The 20,465-nt window shown below is 41.2% G+C and overlaps 1 protein-coding gene across 1 annotated transcript in view; it reads right to left on the bottom strand.

The window, feature by feature from the left end:
* LOC108929681 (follistatin-related protein 5-like) overlaps positions 1–20,465 on the bottom strand; it is a 59,535-nt gene that overhangs the window by 17,636 nt on the left and 21,434 nt on the right. The window contains exons 3-4 of the mRNA XM_018744368.2: positions 13,003–13,193; positions 12,547–12,667 (exon numbers count right to left, since the gene is read on the bottom strand). Of these exons, the coding sequence (XP_018599884.2) occupies positions 12,547–12,667; positions 13,003–13,193 (312 nt within the window). The remainder of the gene's footprint in view (positions 1–12,546; positions 12,668–13,002; positions 13,194–20,465) is intronic.

Raw genomic sequence — 20,465 nt, 5'->3', positions numbered from 1 at the left:
GTGGGTAAAATTAAGAGTTTGGGAGAGGACAGACAGACAGACACCAAGAACAAAAAAAAGCATGAGTACTAAAAAAAGAAAAATACGCATACTCCACACACACACCAATACCCCAAGCTGGGACCGAAGCCAGCGCCCTGTCAGAATTACGCTCCTTACCTACCTGCTATGACACATGCCAAACATGCTGTGCTCTCTATAACACTGCAAAATTTGTCAGCAAAAGGATTCCTGACATTAACGGTGAGTTTCCTCATTTGCTCCCAGAGACTGATGTTGTAGCAAGTGATGAACACTGAGGTGTTTTCCTGTTTGTCAGAAACAGAGTGCTGACGGCGGAGCTAATTTCCACAGAGCCTGCTGTTTAACAGGCTCAAGCAATGTACACGCGGGCATGCTCCGAGAGCCACTGCCAAATGGCATCCCTGAGCCAACGCTCCAAAGTCAAAAGCACTTAATTCTCATCCCTATTTGCCCTTGCTGTGTTCCAACAATAAATATATAAAAACAGGAACCAGAAGTAGGTAATAAAAGAATCTGGGAACAGCAAAGGCGGTCTCCTGCAGAGCAAAAGCTGCAGGTGGTGTGCCCAGAAAGCTACGCAGCCATAAAGGATGTGCTCCCTACGGGCCTCTTTCCCTCTCATACTAATGGCACTCAATGAAGTTTTCAGGGTAAGAATCCTCTCTGACACCTCGAATTAGAGAGGCTGGCATTGGCACCAAGGACTGTTGGGAGCGAAGGGTTTGACTCAGTCTTATCTGAGTTTAGAAGCCCTGAGCCTGGCTGCTAGCAAACCAACCCAGACCCTGCCAGCCATGCAAAGCTCCGCATACTGTGTTTGCTAAAGACGGGAGTAGAAATCTGGAGATTAGAAAAGCTTAAATAAATCTATAACAAAAAAGTCTGTTACACTTGCATCCCAGTTTAAAAGGTAAGAATGCATAGATTCTCCTACTTCTTTCATTTGGGCAAATTGCTAATTTGAATTTTACACACACTGTCTGGAACGGCTTGTCCCAAGCGGGGTCGCGGCGAGCCGGAGCCTAACCTGGCAACACAGGGCGCAGTGCTGGAGGAGGAGGGGACACACCCAGGGCGGGACGCCAGTCCGTCGCAAGGCACCCCAAGTAGGGCTCAAACCCCAGACCGGCCAGAGAGAAGGACCCGGCCAAACCCGCCGCACCACCACGCCCCCTAATTTGAATTTCCGGATATATAATTATAACTTGCCATGCATTTCATGAGCCAAACTGCATTACAATGATTAAGGATACATTATAAAACATAAGACCTTCTAAATGGAGTTCCTGACATACAGGATTTACACTAATTATTGTATAATTATTAATTAACCACTTGTTCAGTGCAGCTGTCCAGAGCCTATCCCAGGAACCACTGGCACTACTAGGTATGGTACACTCCGTACAGGACCCCAACCCATTACTAGGCAGTCACATACACACAAACACACTAACTCACACATTCAAACATTAAGGGGAAATTAGAAGCACCACTCCTCCTGGGATACTTTGGTTTCGAAACGGACTATTCCTGGAGGAAACCCACTCAAAATTTATTAGAACATGCAACTTGACTTGGGCTGAAAGGGAATCAGACATACTGTATGTCTAATTACAGAGCTCAGGCACTATGTAGCACCCTTGTTAGCAGCTGTGCCTCCATACAGACAGAACTACTGTAGATAAATGCATTAAGAAGAAAAATGTTTTAAAAGTTTACTTCCAGTTTTAACATTAAAAATTTCCATGTAATAAATGGAACACACTGCCTGCTTCTGCGAAAAACGTCGCTGCTTTCTGTCGCTGCTTTGAAATCTAGGTTGAATATACCTTTACTCTAGCTTCCCATCGGTACTGTGGTCACTGGTTGTTCTCTCTTGGCAGCACCCCAGGAACACCTGAGCCATTCAAGAAGCTAACACCCTTTGGATGCCACGTGAGACAATCCCTCACTACCCAAACTGGATCAGTCACCTGAGACTGGACCACAGGCTTTGCACTGATTGTAATGTTGGTCCTTTAGTAATATACATATTTACATTTATATATTTAGCAGACGCTTTTCTCCAAGTGTTATCAGCCCACACACCTTATTCACCAAGGTGACTTACACTGCTAGATACACTACTTACAACGGATCACTCATCCATACATCAGGGAAACACACTCTCTCCGTCACTCACACACTATGGGTGAACCTGAACAGCATGTCTATGGACTCTGGGAGGAAAATGGAGCACCCAGTAGGAAACCCATGTAGACAACATGCAAGTTTCACACAGACTGAGCAGAGATTGAACCCATGGCCTCTTGCACCACCCATCGGCTGTGAGATAGCAACTGTAACACCGTGCTGCCCAATACATAGCACTACAAAATCATACATATCAATATACATCCACTGTTATTGCATTATAAAGCCCAGGAGGGGTAGACAGCCTCTGGTGCTTGGACCCCAGAGGTTCTTTTTTCTCCCCCTTTGTCATGGCTTTTGTTTTCCCCTCCTCAGCTGCTAGCTGGCTTATCTGACCAACTCAACCACACAATATTACCGTTCTACAACTGCTCTGCTTTGTCTATTGTTCAGTCCTTTGCATCATTCTGCTGAGAACAGCACTCCATAAAAATAAAATAAAACCGAAACTGAAACAATGATATTGTACAAAAAAAAAGCCTTTATTTGTTCAGATACCAGAACCGGTAGGCCAATTATGACCAACAACCATGGCAAGTAAAGGACATATTAGAATTACAATGTAGATCCAATGCAAAGGCAAATGCAAACAGAGAGGCAACAGTGCACTTGAAGAGAAAGACACACCAGCATGTGAACAGGGGATGAGTCTAAAGCACCTGTCTTGGCAGGCATCAGGCACCACCCCCTCTAAGAGGCTGGAATCATACTTAAGAATGCACAATGCAGCTTCGGTGTATTTCAACTGCTCACGTGGCTGCGTTGCAAGGCCTGCATCTTGGGCTCTGTTCCCTGCTGTACACCTCATCAGACAACCCCAGTGGCATCTGCATGTGTCCAGCACTGCATCTTACTAATGCACTCATACTGGAGGCAGAACTAATGCACAGTGTTCAGACAGGATTGTGCCATTCTCATAATGCATGCTTTAATTACCTGCTACATAGAGATGCGTTAAATAAAGACAAAGACAACAGTCAAATGAGCATTTTAAGGGTCTGGATAGGTTTGTGCTGACAGAGCTCCCCAGCGGTCTACACAGCATCTTAAGATTATTAATGCTTCAACATTGAAATAACTGCTGTATTCTCATACACCTGCATAAAGATATTAAAATGTTCTGACACCAAAGAAAGTATTAGGTATAATTATTCTGTTGTTTGTTACAAAAGAAATTAAAACACTAGCTAAGCCTGTTGTGTATCCTTTGGCCTGTTTTGGTGTGGAGGTGCCTACACTGGCAATTCAGTGGACAAGGTTTAAACAAAAAAGATCCTTATTAAAATGCAAGTCTCTGGGTTAAGGTTATTATCCAAGCAGAGACATATTACCCCTTCATTGTAATTTTGCTGCAATTGCACAGCAAGAGAAGGAGAAAATCTTCAACATAATTTCAAAAAGTGCATGTGCTCTTGTGTCTTTTTATAGCACTTGAGCAATGAAATGATACATGCAATAAGAACTCAGTAATAAGTATCACTCTAAAAAGCTGTTATACACAAGTGATCATAATGAAGTTTATATAGAAGTTCAAACAGGGAAACTTGATTGATTATTTCCAGCAACAATCGTTATGTTTCACAAGCTTTATAAACTGTCATTTGTGCATAGTTCTTTACTGTTGAATTAATTTATTGTAGAGTTTGACTCCGCCAACATGCTGGGGTTCTGAATAGCGTTGTCCCATCATCGTATGCCTGCACCTGCAGTCAGCCGTGCAGACCATCTTTCCAGCAGCATGCTCCAATTTTCTATTTGCTGCATATTACAGACATATTGCCGTTACACTTAATTCACTTTTTTTAAACATGGCAATCAAGTCTTCATGGTGAACCATGTAATACATAAATTAACATCAGAATTTGTTGAGAGTGAAACTGTGGCTCATAGCAGACTGGAGACCCGGGTGTGGACAGAATTGCAGGATCGTTGGGGATAAAGATATCCAGGACAAGGCAATGCTCTCAGTCGGGGACAAGCGTGGTTCAATCCAAGGTGCAAACGGGTCCGAGGGGAGAATCCAAAGACGTGATCCATTACACGAAGCGAGGTTCGATGCCGTGGGAAACAGGAACAGGGACAAGGAGCAAGGAACTCGGAGGAGGACAGGTAAGGTGCTGATGAAGAGTTGTGAATGCTGGAGGGACGGTTGTCTACAAAGAGACTCCACAATGGGGAAGAGGCAGGGGACGGTTTTTATAGATGAGTGCTCTGATTGCTTAACTGGAATCAGGTGCTGCTGGTTGCGGTGTGTGCGTGATTGTGACAGAAACATCAGTTACTGAATAAGATGAGTTTAAAATTTAAAGAAAATATTGCAAATACTAAGTAATACATAGTTTACATTTTATGTTCAATCAGTATTTTCCTCTCTGCCCTATCTTCCTCCCTTGACTCTCTCTGCTCACTGTCTTCCAGACCAGCTCACTCCAGTGCCACCCCATAGCTGACTGATGCGATATGTGCTAACAGGACCAAACTCCGGGCTGCAGAGCGAAGATGGCGAAAATCCAAGACTTGCTCGGACCTGGATGCCTACAAACTAGTCTCAGCTACTTTTCATTCTGCTGTCTCTTCAGCTAAAACAACCTTCTTCCACAACAAAAAACAGTCTGCAACTAAAAACCATACAGACTCCTTGCCACCTGTGTCCTCCACTGCCCCATCCTCCTTCTTCTCTCACTGTTGATGACTTTGCTTTGATTTTCAGAGACAAAATCAAGGCAATCACGGACAAGTTCTCAGCATCACCCTGCCTGCTTCGCATTGGACCTCCCTGTGAAGTCATGCTCTCCAAATTCAAACCGCTCTCTGAATCTGAAATCTCTGACCTCCTGATATCACACAGATATCACACCTGCTTGCTTGATCCAATCCCATCGTCACTCCTGCAGAACATCTCCCCGCAAATCTCCACCTTCATCTCTAAGATCATCAACTCCTTGCTCTCCTCTGGCTGTTTCCCAGCTGCCTTCAAAACTGCTCTCATTTCACCCCTGTTAAAGAAACCCTCCCTGGATCCCAACTCGGTCCAAAACTACAGACCAGTCTCCCTCCTTTCCTTCCTGTCTAAAACTCTAGAGCAGGTGGCCTGTGATCAACTATCAGAATTCTTCACCTGGAACTATCTCCTGAATGGATATCAGCCTGGTTTAAAAGTTAGTCACTCCATGAAGACGGCACTTCTGGCAGTGTCTGATACCCTCCAGTCGGCTAGAGTTGCCTCCCTCTCCTCGGTCCTCATCCTCCTCAATCTGTCTGCAGCATTCAACACTGTCAACTACCAGATTCTGCTCTCCTCTCTTAGTCAGCCTGAGATCAAAGGAATGGCACTCAGATGGTTTGAGTCCTACCTATCTGACAGATCCTATCAAGTGGTCTGGTGGAGCTTCTTCGCGTAATTCTCCTCTGCCTCTCTCAACTGTTGTTCCACAGGGCTCAGTATTGGGTCCTCTTCTCTTCTCGATCTACATCTCCTCCCTCGGCCCAGTCATAGTTTCCCATGGATTCAAATACCACTGCTATGCTGATGATACCCAACTCTTCCTCTTCTTTCCACCTGGAGCATCAGAAATTTCTGCTTGGATGTCTGATCACGTTCACCTCCTCAAACTCAACCTCTGCAAAACAGAAATTCTTCACCTCCTAGCTGGCCTGTCCTCCTGTCACGATCTATTGATCAAACTGGACAACTTACTAATTTTTCCTACCTCCTCGGCTAAGAGTCTGGGAGTGACAATTGACTCAAGTCTATCTTTCTCTCAGCACATCAAAGCCACAACTCAGACCTGCAGATACATCCTGCATAACATCTGCAGGATCCATCCTTACCTCACAACAGACTCTGCCCAACTACTTGTCCAGGCCATGGTGACATCCTGGCTGCACTACTGCAACTCTCTCTTGTCTGGCCTTCCTGCTACTGCCATCAAACCTCTGCAGCCGATACAGAATGCTGCTGCATGACTTGTGTTTGACTTGCCAAAGCATTCCCATGTATCCCCTCTACTTGTCTCTCTGCACTGGCTTCCTATAACTGCCTGGATTAAATTTGAGACCCTGGTAATTGCCTACAAATGCATCAGTAGAACTGCTCCTAGCTATTTACAAGACTTGATTAACCCCTACTCCCCAAACAGACCGCTTTGCTTGTCTGCTTCTGCTCGCTTGGTGGTCCCAGTGCGGAGGTTCTCAATTCTGGCTCCGTTGTGGTGGAATGACCTCCCCCTCTCACTCAGAACTGCTGAAGCTCTGTCTACATTCAAGAGGGGTCTGAAAACTCATCTTTTCCGGACTCACTTCACCCATGATCCCTCAAGCTCATGTATGGTGTAAATGTTCATGCACCGTAACTTTATGATAATGCCCAGATAAGCACTTACATAGCCACTACTCTTATATTGTATGTAAATGTTTGTGTACTGAAGGTGGTGCAGTGGGTTGGACCACAGTCCTGCTTTCCGGTGGGTCTGGGGTTCGAGTCTCGCTTGGGGTGCCTTGCGACAGACTGGCGTCCTGTCCTGAGTGTGTTCTCTCCCCCTTACGCCCTGTGTTGCCGGGTAGTCTCTGGTTCCCCCGCAACTCCGTGTGGGACAAGCGGTTCTGGAAATGTGTGTGTGTTTGTGTACCTTAAAAAAAGAAAAAAACTTATAAGATGGTGATCAGGATTATCTATCCTAAGTTTTGTGCAGCTACTCGTGCAATGAACATCAGTGCATAAAGTGGAAAGAAACAAACTAGGTTTACTTAAAAAACACAGGTCTGCAACTATGTCTCCCTTTCTCCTAATGTAATGCATAAATTGTATTTTATCTAAGATGTACATCGCTTTGGAGAAAAGTGTCTGCTAAATGAATAAATGTAAATGTAAATGTAATGTAAGTTGTGATGATCCAACATGTTTTGCTAATATGACAATTTCAGAAACTGCCATCAGTCATACGTCCCATAAGTAAAATGATTAGATAAGAAAGCAACTGTCAACATATCTAAGCAATTTTACACAGCTCACTACATATTGATAGTGTCATAAATAATGTTACTTCTCTCAAAAGCTTGTTTTAAAAGAATAAATAGAACAGTTTTAAAAAGACTAATGAATGTTTTCTGATCCTGTGAAATATTGTGAGATTTTATCAACCACTGCCCACTTTCCATGCTTCACCCTAATATAAAACAGCAACGCTTCAGCAACCGGGTAAAATCATAAAGATCAAAACACATTATTCCCAACTTGCCACTCCACTGCTTTGAATGCTCCATCAGTAAAGAAAAATGAGAGGTTATCACAAAATGAGAGCTGTTCTTTGAGTAGGATAAATTATTCTAAATTACTTTGTTGTATGTAGCTATTGTTTTTGTTATACTTGCCTTGTCTTTAATGTACATGATGCCAGAACTCTTGTTCTACCATTATGAGATGTTATCAGTATCAGCAAAGTAATTCTCTGAATACTAAAACAAGCCAAAATGGAATCTATGAATATATGTATTTACACCCGTATCATTAAAATGATGGGTTTTTTTAGCATTATTACCACATCTTGTACCGCAGGGTTGAGTCTTCATCACTTAGTTCATTTGTAAACTTAAAGGATTATGGCTGTGTTGTGTGGCTTATGCTGATATTTCCCTTTGAAGGTACAGCTAAAGATTTATTTATTTATTTCCCCCCTTTTCAGCCCAAACCACTGTGCTCAAACCACTGCACTTCTCCTGTAATGAAATATGTATTTTCCTTCAAACGTAATTACAGCCTCAAAGCTGGAGCAAGGTTTTACCGTGTCTTATCCTTCGGGTGGGAGTTCAAAGTCAGAGCAAAACAGAGGACAAGTGAATACATTATTTGTGGACGCTCAGCATTTGCCAAGGGACAAGATATTAGTTTCACAACATCAAGACACTCATTATAAATGACAGAGGTGAAACGTGGCATCTTAACTGCAGAGAAGTTATGAGCATTCATGCAAAATCAGAGCAAATACAGGATGACAATTGTGCACTGCCAAGCCTCTGTTGAATATTCTCCCCCTGCAGACACTGTCAAGAAGACAGCAACGGTGCAGTACAATCGAGGGTGATGGAATGATATGGGTGTCACTTTGGGTTCAGGTAATTCTCCTCACTCAGTCGGGTTGGCAGATATGTTGAAGAGCCCAAATCTTTCTGTAGAAGAGCATCCTTGTTCTTTTCAATCTTCGCCACAATCCACTGGTCCACACAGCAATCTCAGCAGTAATGGTTGTCTTTTTCATGGGGTTTTTTTTTTTTTGGCTAAAATTAACTGTTTTTTTTTTTTTTTTTATCTCCCACACTTTTTTATGCCGTGTTATGACTAGCTCTCCACAACACCCTCAATGCTGTTAGAAATCCCCACATTGGAGGCAATGCAGTTGCACCAGTTGGTGTGTGAAAACACCACTACAACATAAAAAAAATAATGAAGCTAATGGTTTTTAAATTTATTTTTCAATTTTTAAAGAGAGCCCTGGCCAACACAAGAACACACACAAAAACAACAAAATTAAATTTTCACGTAAACAATATCATGTTGGATAAGACAGTTAAAACTCGTCTTTCCAAGCTACAACCTATAAAATGCTTTCCAGTGCACACCACAAACGAGTGAAATATATGATCTCTGCAATTCTTTTGGAAACTCTTTCTTTTTCATAGTCTCAAAGTTTTTTGCTGGACAGCTGATGTTTCCAAATGGGTTTTGCAACTGAAATTCAGCTTTTTGGTAACAGCGCAGGAGCAGCCAAGAATGAAAGGCAGTAGGCGTGTGTTCCCGATTCACACCCCTACAGACGGAAGTCATTATGCACATTTCGGGTTGGGCAGCGCCGCGTGGGAGAGCCACCGACACTCTGAGATACATGAAGCTCGCGTGGCCAGTAGCCACCTGACAGTTCCCCAAAGGCCAGATGAGACAGTTCAGCCAGCTGCCTTAACACTGACATAAGATATTAAACTCTTCATTTACAAAATTTTCTCTGTCTGGGAGCTGAAGGTCATCTGAACTGTCATCTTTTATCACTCGATGCCAATACCTTCAGTCAAGAAATGTCAGTGGTTGAACTCAAGATCTAAAGATAAGTTCAAGAAAAATATTCTGCAATTTTTTTTGCATTACTGATGCACAAAGTATTGGTGGACTTGCGAAAACACATCAGAAAGCATTAGTAGATCATGTTTCACACTAGTAACTGAAGTAAAAGGTGACAAAGTAACAAAAGCTGTGCAAGATGATTTCTGCACATGACTGTCTGATGCATGGCATGTAGCACACATTCTAGAGGACTGATGAGAGTTTGTGCCTCTGAAATGGTTTAGGGTCCTTCATTTTGCATGTGCTCGCTTGATTACAAAGTACATCATGCAACATGTCTGTCAGCTGTTGAGAGGGACTCTTTATCGCCATGGGAGCCACTCAACTTTCCAAAGTACTCGGGGATTTCAAGCTAAAGAAGAGTAGAACCTAGAGAAGCAGCAGCAGACAGACTGAGTTACAGTAGTTCATTTCCCACTTCCAGCAAAAGTCTGAGGGAAGATTAAAAAAAGACCCCATACTGTGCATCTTACAGTCAGCGGTGTCAAAGTGAGGAAAATTGTGCCAAAAAAAGAGAATAAGCTGTTGCTTGTTGCCAACATAAGTGAGAAGAGTCAAGTGCTTTTCTTAACTGAGAGTGAAAATCATGAGTTTCCTCAATGAGCAGAAATATTCACACATAATTAAGTAAGTGTTTAAGACATACTTGCTTTTATATGTCCATCACAGCACACAAACACAGGATACTTTCTATGCTCATGAAGCACTATACAGTGGTATATCACAAGAAACTATGAAAATTCTCCTTTTCATGGTTAATGCAAGATAAGAAGAAATCCTTAGTATGTGGTCATTTAATTTTTATACATTAGCAATACAAATTTTACACTGCATAGGCACAAATCAAAAGATATTCTTTGCTACAGGTATTCACTGTGCGATCATTTTAGCATGAACTAGATGGCTCTAATAGTTCATTCACTCATCTGTGGAGGAACATCTATTTCGCTCAGACTCTGTAGCAGTCAAACAACGGGACAGAGGATACCTTTAAAAATTTTTTGATGCCTGATGGAGTTATTGACAAAACCTGATGAAGAAAGTCTTATGTCCAAATTAAATTCCTTGTGCCTAAAACATTTTTAGAGCCATAAGGCAAACAAAGAGAATGGTACCTGATAGGATGACCACAAACCATCTTACCTGTGAAACAGACACTTTACTCCTTCTCTCCTGTCCTGTCTCTTGCTCTTTCTCCTCCTTGATTAATTAAGCAGACGTATCGAATCTATTGCCAATGAGCCTTGCAAACTCGTCATAATACCTCTATTAGTAGCAGTTCCAGAAAGCAATAATCTGGGGCAGTGGAGGGGAAGAACAACCTTTGAGTAGGTTTACTCTCAAGACCCTACTGAGACCCCGGTGGTGGTCAATGCTTAGCTGTGTGCTCCGCTTGGTTGTCTCGCTTCTACCCAGCAGGGGCCTTTCGTCTGCAATTCACAATCAGTTCCAACAGGTCTGCTCTGAGTAAAACAGTGCTCTGTAACCCTATCCAGATTATTTTCTACACAAAACAAAACAGCTGCTGATATTACACATCATGATTTCGAAATGGATGAGAAGCATAAAAGTCAGATTTAAAAATAAATATTACTGGACTTTTTTAGACATTAAACATTAACATTTTTAGACATTTACAAGAAGAGAGAAATGTAAAAATATCACTGTTATGTGAAATTAACTTATGCTACCCACACTGTAATTGTGAGCAATAATAAATTCATTTAAATGGGCTCTTCAACAGAAAGTAATTGAAAGCTATAATTTTCATCAGCATAGTTTTGCAAAATCTCTTCTTTTCTGCACAAATCTTTATAAGTAGAGAATAAGTTATTGCACCCCATGTTTAATCACCATGAACATTACAGACACTTCACTAGTGGATCTCTGTTATCATGCAGTGGAAGCAGATGATTACAAAGTGGAAGCCCAGGCAGAACATCTGGAATGATGCCTACCTCTCTTTCTTCTAAACCATAAAAGCATTCTTGGTTTGTCATATGAAGGTGGAGCTAATTGTTTGTTTTTTTGTAACACATGGCTCTTTTGCTGTTAAAGAAGATGCCCTGATGCAGTCCCAGCATGGACAACAAAGAAAGCAACAGTGCAGTACATCTGGACACACACGGGGATATAACCGCATAACGACAACAACGATTCCACCAGTCGTTATCGCAGTTAATGAATAGCGAGGCTTTATGGCAGTGTTTCTTTCCAAAGTACTAAAACTTTCAAAAAGCCTGCTTTGAGTTACGAATCATGTGTTTTATAGACCCTATGCTAGCGGTTAATGTTTTGTGAGCATTATTCATCTGGGTGGCTGTTTGGTGATTTGTCTTTATTGAGAAATTAATGACATGTCTCCAAATGCTTAGTACTAGAACTGAACTAAACAAATGGCAGATTTTAAATGTGTTCATATCCAGTTACACTGGTCTGGGATTACTGTAATATGTCTTTTCATCACTAAACCTCTTTTTTAAAATAATTTATATAATTTTAGGACAATTATACAATAACAGCTGGTAGTGTAGTGGTTAGTGCTACTGCCTCTGGTTCTAAAGGTTGTGGGTTTGAATCCCCCTTTTGACTGCAGTACCCTTGAACAAGGTACCTTAAATTGCTCCTGTGAAATTACCCAATGACATAAATGGGTGACTAATTGTAGGTAGATTAACACAGTAAGTTTCTTTGGAGAAAAGCATCAGTTACATGAGCAAATGTGATTGAGTGTAGTGTTACGTATCATAAGGCCTGATAATTTTGTGAATGTGGCATGCCCAGGATGGGGGTGAAAAGGAGTGATTTAATCCCGCCTGTGGTTGATAATCGGCCCTATTTTACCCTGTCCTCCCAAACAATCGGGGAGACCAACTCAGGAGTTCCAGACAGATGCTGGACCAGAGAGAGAGAAAACGCGAACCTCAGACCCTGAAGTCTTGATGCCCCATAGCAAGAGCACAACACGGCACAAACACAATAAGAAAGCACTTCTACCCTGTTCACAGTTCCTCTTCTCTGACACGCTGAACACGTCCTCTGTGTTTGTGCCACAGTGAGCAAGGCACTTGGTTCATTAGTGCTGACATTTTTTTGTTATGGAAATTCATCAGAAAAGCTGGAACCTGGTGAATACTTACAACTCTGTCTTCTGGACCCAAACCTGTAATGGACTCAAAGTTTAACCAATCCTGAGATTTGATCTTCTGCACACTTACGGAAAGCTCTGAGGAACTCCTGGAGAGTCAGCTGTTCATCATTGTTATAGTCGTCATATCGTAGCAAGTCATCTGTTGAGCACTTTGACAGGTTACCTTCAAGGTGGCCTTTGAGAAATATCTGCAAAGAAATAGATTCAATAAGGATAATTATTTATGATAAATTACAGTGTATGTCTGAGTTTTACAGATGATACATAATACAACAATCTATGAACTAACGTCCTTCTCAGTTATATTACTCACACATTAAAAACCAAAGAAGGTTAAATAGATGTAAATGTGCTCTGGTATTACTAGAAGTTGTAAACGTGTTTACCTTACATTGTAAATTATACTGAACAAAAGCATCAGCTAAATAAATGTTAGAAATCCTTGTGGCATTAATGGTTAATTTTGTGATTGGTTTACATTTCATACATCTGGCAATAAGCTCTGTAATTCAGTTCACATTACCTGTGTGAGCTCATTTTTGTCAAGCCAACTGTTGTTGTCCACATCTAGGTGCTTAAACAGGGAGTCCACCATGGCTCTCTTTTGGGTCCTGTGCTTATCCTCTCCCTCCCCTTCGCCACTGAGGCTCTTGAACTGCAGATCAAGGAGCGCACTCTTCAACTTGTTATAGTCTGCGATTGTGCATGTGATGCCTGAAGAGAAAACACATTGCCCAGTCAGAAATTACAGTTATTGTGATTTCAGACACCTACAGTGAAAGCAGGTAGGTCTGGGGTTCAAGTCTTGCTTGGACTGCCTTGCAGCAGACTGGCATCTAATCCTGGGTGTGTCTCCTTCCTCTCTAGACTTGTGCCCTGTGTTGCCGGGTTAGGCTCTGGTTCACCGCGACCGTGCTCGGGACGAGCAGTTTCATACAGTGTGTGTGTGTGTGTGTGTGTGTGTGTGTACAATGAAAGCAGCTCAATTTCACTTGAAAGTTTTGTGTGCAGAAATCCCTTTAAATGACACCATCACTCTATTGGTCGTGTGATATCAACTGTATATATACTTCTTTAAACACTGCAACCTTTTTCCAGTTTTAAGTCGTGGATTATCACCCATGTTTCACACATGGCAAGGCTTTCATTACCATAATCCCCGATCCCTCCAGAACGCAGGCACTTATAAATATGGAAAAGCGGTGCACAGCCATGATTAATCACATAAGACAAGTGTTTACCCCCTCTTGAAATCCAATTATGCAAACATAAGATATGTTGTGAAAGGCGCTTCAGGGCTAGATATGAATGGAGAAAATCACTTTGTTCAAAGGTAATTTAAACACAGCTGTATAAATGACATCAAGCAGGAATGTATTCTATCTTTCAATTAGGTTACAACAAAAAACTTTATTTGGAGATGTATACCTCTAAATCTGGTAAATGAGAATTAATTTTGAATAATTAAATATGTATTAAAAATGGCAAGGACAAACCATCATGTTTATTGATCTTTAATAATGCCATGTTGCTGCATCAGCTGCTGATGTTGTTACTTTGAAAATTCCATGCAGCTGCCCGAAATATGCATTACACCATTGTGAGGTTATTTCTGTGACTAGTGTAGCTTACATATTTTGATTATATATATTCCACAGTATTCACAAAGCATCAGGAAAGTCCTTCACTGCCTTTTTCTCTGTTTTTCAAGCTATACACCACAATGTAAAAATCCCATTCAAATGAAAATTCTATATGCGTAACTAAGAGACATCAGGTTGGTTAATTTAATCTTTTCTTTTCTCACCAGCTGTATTCCTCATCTGATAAATCATTGATGTATGTTCTGCATTGCCCCTGGAGAAATTCTATTTTTAAGCATGGAACTTGAAACAAAGTACATGTATCAAAGCTGTATTCCTTAAGAATGGATTGTGGTGACTCATGATTAGTTGTTATGACACATCATTAATCCGGTAATACAGGCACTCTATTATCTCCTTTTCGAAAACTGTCATGGGACTTGATCTTTTCCAATTGTCAAAACTGGTGTCTCACTACGTCTAGGTGTAGTTACACAGATGAATATGTGTGGCATAGGAGGTGCGATTATTATCCCTGGAACACTCGAAAGGACTAATCACTATGTTTTTGGGTGTACAGTCTGGTGTTTTAGTAGGTTTGCATTGGGCTTGGCAAATTCTTTAGACAGTGACTGCCTTCATAATCCATGTAGCAATTAATTATTTTTTCCTCCATTTTAATGTCTAGAACTCAGTGTCATGTGGTCTACTGCACACATTTATAAAATTTACATCAAGTATTTCACAATGTGTTGCCTCCTGTTTTTGAAGGTGAAGTTCTTGTGTGTCCTGTATACACTTAACATCATCTACTCAGGAATGGCACCTTTTCAAGGAAACACACATCATAAGCTCTCTGGATATGAAACTGTTCACTAAACCACTGGAGCATGCACAAAAAACTATTGATATTACTGCTGCTTACTTTAATGCAATTTTGAACAAAAAATGACATTTCAATGAAAAGAATACCCTACGGCTGGGAATGTGTACTATTTTGGTAACCAGTAATTTCAAGAGGAAAACGAAATGCACTCAAAATTTAAAACACGTATTATATCTTTAGATACGAAATACCAACATTGTAGATCATGAACACTCATAAGTTTCTACTGTTAACTAAAAACTGAGGGTAGAATTCTTCCACATCGAAATTTCACATTATTTTTTTAAAAAATGCAGTCTTTTTGAGATGAATCCTTAATTAGGGTAACATTATACAGATACAGTAAGTCACACAATGTTAAGTCAAACAAATGTATAAACCATTTTTGAAAGTAGTGATTACTCATAATAATAATAATAATAATAATAATAATAAAAACAGGGGGGTGTGGGTTTGGCCTGCTCTCTGGTGGGTCTGGGGTTCGAGTCCTGCTTGGGGTGCCTTGTGAAGGACTGGCGTCCCGTCCTGGGTGTGTCCCATCCCCCTCCACCCTTGCACCCTGTGTTGCCGGGTTAGGCTCCGGTTCACCGCAACCCTGCTCAGGACAAGGAGCTTCAGACAGCGTGTATGTGTGATAATAATAGGAAAAAAAATATAATAATTTGGTCAGTAACTGTCTGCATTCTGTTGTCACACAAATAGTGTCTCTACCTTGAGTTTATATTATTTTTAAATGATTGTGTATTTCTAGCTGAGAGTTATTGGCAATGTAGGGAAGGAGAAAGGATTCAGTGGGTGTTACCATTAAAGAGTCATTGCCTATGAACAGAGCAATATCTCTTTGACTTGCTTTACAAAACATCCTTAGGCCATTTTAACAATTAAGCTTTTTAATAAGATTTTTACTGCATTTGGAATGAGCATCCATCTTTCCTTTTGAAAGGGTGATACAAATTTGCCACAATATCCTCAAAAGAAATAATATGATGTGTAAAAGATCATTTTGGCTGGATTACTTATAGGATCTGGGAGTAAAAGGTTTAGAAGTGCTCTGTCAAGCAGAAAATTGATGCAAAACCAGAAGAAAGACTTTGCTCTGCTTAAATGGTACCAAAATCCATCCTTTTGCCACCTTTACAAGTCAGACTCAAGACAAAATTACTAAAACCCAGTGGAGCATACATTGTAACCTCAGGAGGAATATTTGCTTCAGAGAGAGCGGCACTAATGACTATTCATCAAAAACAAGTTTTGTTTCTCACCGTTCTCATATATTGCACTCTCATTGTACTATGAAAGGAGACATACAAAAATTCACTGAAGCTCACTACAAAGCTAAATTTTGAGAAATGTTAACCATTTCATTAATAATAATTATCTGATAGTAATGGGTGGCACAGTGCCACCGCAGGTAACACTGGTGCTTCTCAGTTTCTAGACTGAGGGGCGGGATGTCGGTTTGAAGCTGGCTCTCTCTGTGTGGAGCATGTACTCCCCATGCCTGGGAGGGTTTCCTCCACACAATCCAACAACCAGTGTTTCATGTGGAATGGAAGATCTAAATTGTCATTGGTGTGCTAATCTGTAAGTGCATGACTGTGTGTGATTGCTCTGTGATGGACTGTTGTCCAGCCCTGGGTGTACACTACCTCATGTTCCATTCTTCTAGGATCCATACCACTGTAAAGACAAGTTGTTATTCACAATGAATGAATAACAATAACATTAAACCACTAGGTCCCAGTGATTCAGCTGCTTACCTCACAATCATCAAAACTTTCCGCAAAACCCAGTGAGATTCGTATTTAAGCAGGATGGAAATATGTTTGTCCAGTGCTAACAACCCATAAGGAAAATAACTGTGCAGCACAAAAAGTTCATAATCAGATTTTAGATACATGGGCTCTATGGGCATTTTGAGCCTGAACACCTGCAGTGGGAATCACTCTAATCTCTCACATTCCACAGACTCTACCCATAACAGGATCTGCCATCCCAGGAGAGGGAAGGTTTAGATTGCCTGGCTGGTCACTGTGACTGTGGTCTAGGTGCCATGCAGGGGAACAAAAAATCCTTTGATGTAACTTCACAAATATCACAGAAGTTCCTGAATTTCCTGAAAAGAAGTGAAAACTTCAGACATAGCAGGGATATAGGTGTACAAAATAAGAGAACATAAGCAATCAAAGGGAAACATAACACACACATTTTCAGAACCGCTTGTCCCATACAGGGTCATGGGGAACCGGAGCCTACCCGGTAACACAGGGTGTAAGGCAAGAGGGGGAGGGGACACACCCAGGACGGGATGCCAGTCCGTCACAAGGCACCCCAAGCGGGACTCGAACCCCAGACCTCCTGGAGAGCAGGACTGTGGTCCAACCCACTGCACCACCGCACCCCGGAAATGTAACATAAAATGTTATATATTTATACAGCTACTTGTGTGATGAACATTGGTTCATATGGTGGAAAGTAACAAACTACTTTAAAATCACATATCTGCATGTAAGTCTCTCCTTAATATATAGATCTACAGAAATGTGTTGAATTGTGTGTAACCTCCTGTTAATGAATATTGAGCCAGATCTTTTCATATCAGATTAATCCCTTACTATTATTACTCAAGGCGAGGGGTGCGGTGGCGCAGTGGGTTGGCTCACAGTCCTACTCTCCCGTGGGTGTGGGGTTCGAGTCCTGCTTGGGGTGCCTTGCAATGGACTGGTGTCCTGTCCTGGGTGTGTTCCCTCCCCCTCTGGCCTTACACCCTGTGTTACTGGGTAGGCTCTGGTTCCCTGCAACCCTGTATGGGACAAGCAGTTCTCTGTGTGTGTGTGTGTATTATTAATCAAGCAAAAACAAATGTACAGTGACATCCTACAAAAGTGAGTCAATCTGTGAAAACCTTATCAATGTACTCAGTAACATTGAACTCTGATGCATTTTTGTAGCTGGCCTTCTACTGCTTGGTAAAATATTTAGCTACTTAAAGTTAGAGCTCAATAAATAATCAAGCATCTCCTCCAATATCTAGTGTGCTGTTGAACTGCTCTTTTAAGCCTTGCTCTGTTGCACTTATATTACCACTTGTTCTCAGCATGGATGCAACAAGCCAGAGCCTAACTCAGCAGCACAGGGTTGGAGGTGGAGGGGACATACCCAGGACAGGACACCACTCTCTTGCAAGGCACCCTGAGCAGGACTTGAACCCTAGACCCACCAGAGAGCAGGCCCTGGCCAAACCTGCTGTGCTACTGCACCACCACACCCCTGTGCTCCCCACCAATCTACATTCATTTAGTTTTTATCTTTATAATCTAAATTTAACAATAGGTAAAATCACACACACAATGATCAACACACGGGAAAAGATCAGTCCAAATTCAAACTGTGCAAACTATTGCACAATTTCCTTCATTTCGCATGCAAGCAAGGCCATGCTCAACGTCATACAACACAGACTGCAACCATAGAGCAAGAGGATCATCTGGGGTGCAAGCATAATTCAGACAAGGAGGGGAACAAGAAACATCATTGCTGTTGTCTGATGGATAATTGGAAAACCCAGGCAATATTAAAAGGAGTTCTGTGCATATTTAATCGACAACCACATAGCCTTTCATTGCACTGACCATGTTAAAATGGGCAATGTTCTCCAGAACATCTGATTACATTGACAAAGAACTAGTACACTGGACAGAATACTATTAGCAGAAGATGAATAAGTCCTATTATACATACTAATTGTGGAGAGCACAACTATGGGCCTACAATTAAAAACAAAATTCATGACAAATGGAAAAGCAGCAAACTTTATTGTTGATTGTGAAGACATAGAAATTGTTGACAGCTTCCGCCTCTCAGGATTAGTAATCACCAACAAGGGATCTAAGGGTCAAGAAATACAATGAAGATCAACACTTAGCAGAGCTTCAAGGAAAGATGTGGAGCAGGACCTGAAATGTGTGGATGTTTCCACAAAGATGCAGATCAGAATTGTTCAAAATGTATTTTCTGTAGTGCAACACAGGTGTAAAAGTTGGGCTTTAAAAAAAGAGTAGGAAAAGTATGGTATCCTATGAGCTGTAATGCTAGAGGAATTTGACAGAAGTTTTATGGATGAACCAAGAGGAATAAAAACAGACAGACCCTGGACCAAATCAGACCAGAACTGTCATTAAAATCACAAATGATGACACTGAGGGTATTGTACTTCAAACTCCTAATTCAGAGATCAGATTTTCTCCACTAGACTGTAATGTTTAGAAAAGTTGACGGAAAGTGAAGAAGAGGATGACCAGCAATCAGATCACAGTGTCAGTCACAGTAACAATTGACAGAACTCATTTAACACTAATGTCCAAAGCGGAGGACAGATGTTTCTGGAGACTATTTATTAGGTTACCAAGAGTCAACATCAATACAATGACACCTAACAACAACAAAAATTGCACAATTTCACAGTTTATACTCAATAGGTTGTGACACATTTAACCAAGGGAGGACTAGGATAAAGAGGCTGGGTGGATACACAATGATTTATTGTGAGATACATAAAATGTGATGGCAAGAATCCAAATCAGGTGGATATGCAGATACAAACAGATGGACGAAAACTAGGAAGATAAAGCAGTTCATAGTGAGATAAGAAGAAAAACTCATGAAACAACTGAATTTGACAAATAAGGGTATTCATGTCACTTTAATGAAAAATAAACGGGTCTTTTCTTCCAATTATAAGTCTGTGATGGAAATACCCTGTTTCTGGTACTTGCAATGCAATTGACGTTTTAGACTAAGACTGACCAATCTTCATGTTACAGGTATAATGATACTGTAGATAATTTGAAACGAGCTGTAATATATTTTAAAGCTCTAGCTTTTTGTTATATTACTTTTTGATTTAGGGTTAGGGTTAGGATTTGGATAAGAGATATTACTCTTAGTAACTTCTTATAGATCATGGCAAGGTTTAAGTTCAGTATGTTTAAATAAAGGCTAGATGAAAAGCAGATAATTTCAAAGTATCTGTTGATGCTCATTACACCTAATTTATAATTGTGCAGTCATAAGACATTCTATGTCTTTGAAGAGTGTGACCCCTGTATTTTAAGTTTAGGCAGCACCTGATAATACTATATACACACACACACACACACATTTTCAGAACCGCTTGTCCCATACGGGGTCGCGAGGAACCGGAGCCTACCCGGTAACACAGGGCGTAAGGCCGGAGGGGGAGGGGACACACCCAGGACGGGACGCTAGTCCGTCGCAAGGCACCCCAAGCAGGACTCGAACCCCAGACCCACTGGAGAGCAGGACCCTGGTCCAACCCACTGCGCCCCCCTTAATACTATATATTTTTTCCATTTTATTACTAAACTAATGTCCTCAATCAGCAGGTAGCTCTACTAATGAGGGCTGACCTGCTTTCATTAAGGTTAATAAAGTCATCATACAGAACTCCATATTTAGCATTTTTATCGTGCAGAAAAGTAACACGAGAGAGTATTT

The sequence above is a fragment of the Scleropages formosus genome, chromosome 13 (genome assembly GCF_900964775.1).
Source record: "Scleropages formosus chromosome 13, fSclFor1.1, whole genome shotgun sequence".
NCBI lineage: Eukaryota > Metazoa > Chordata > Actinopteri > Osteoglossiformes > Osteoglossidae > Scleropages > Scleropages formosus.
The sequence above is the reverse complement of the archived record's forward strand: the minus strand, read 5'-3'. Positions and strand labels throughout refer to the sequence as shown.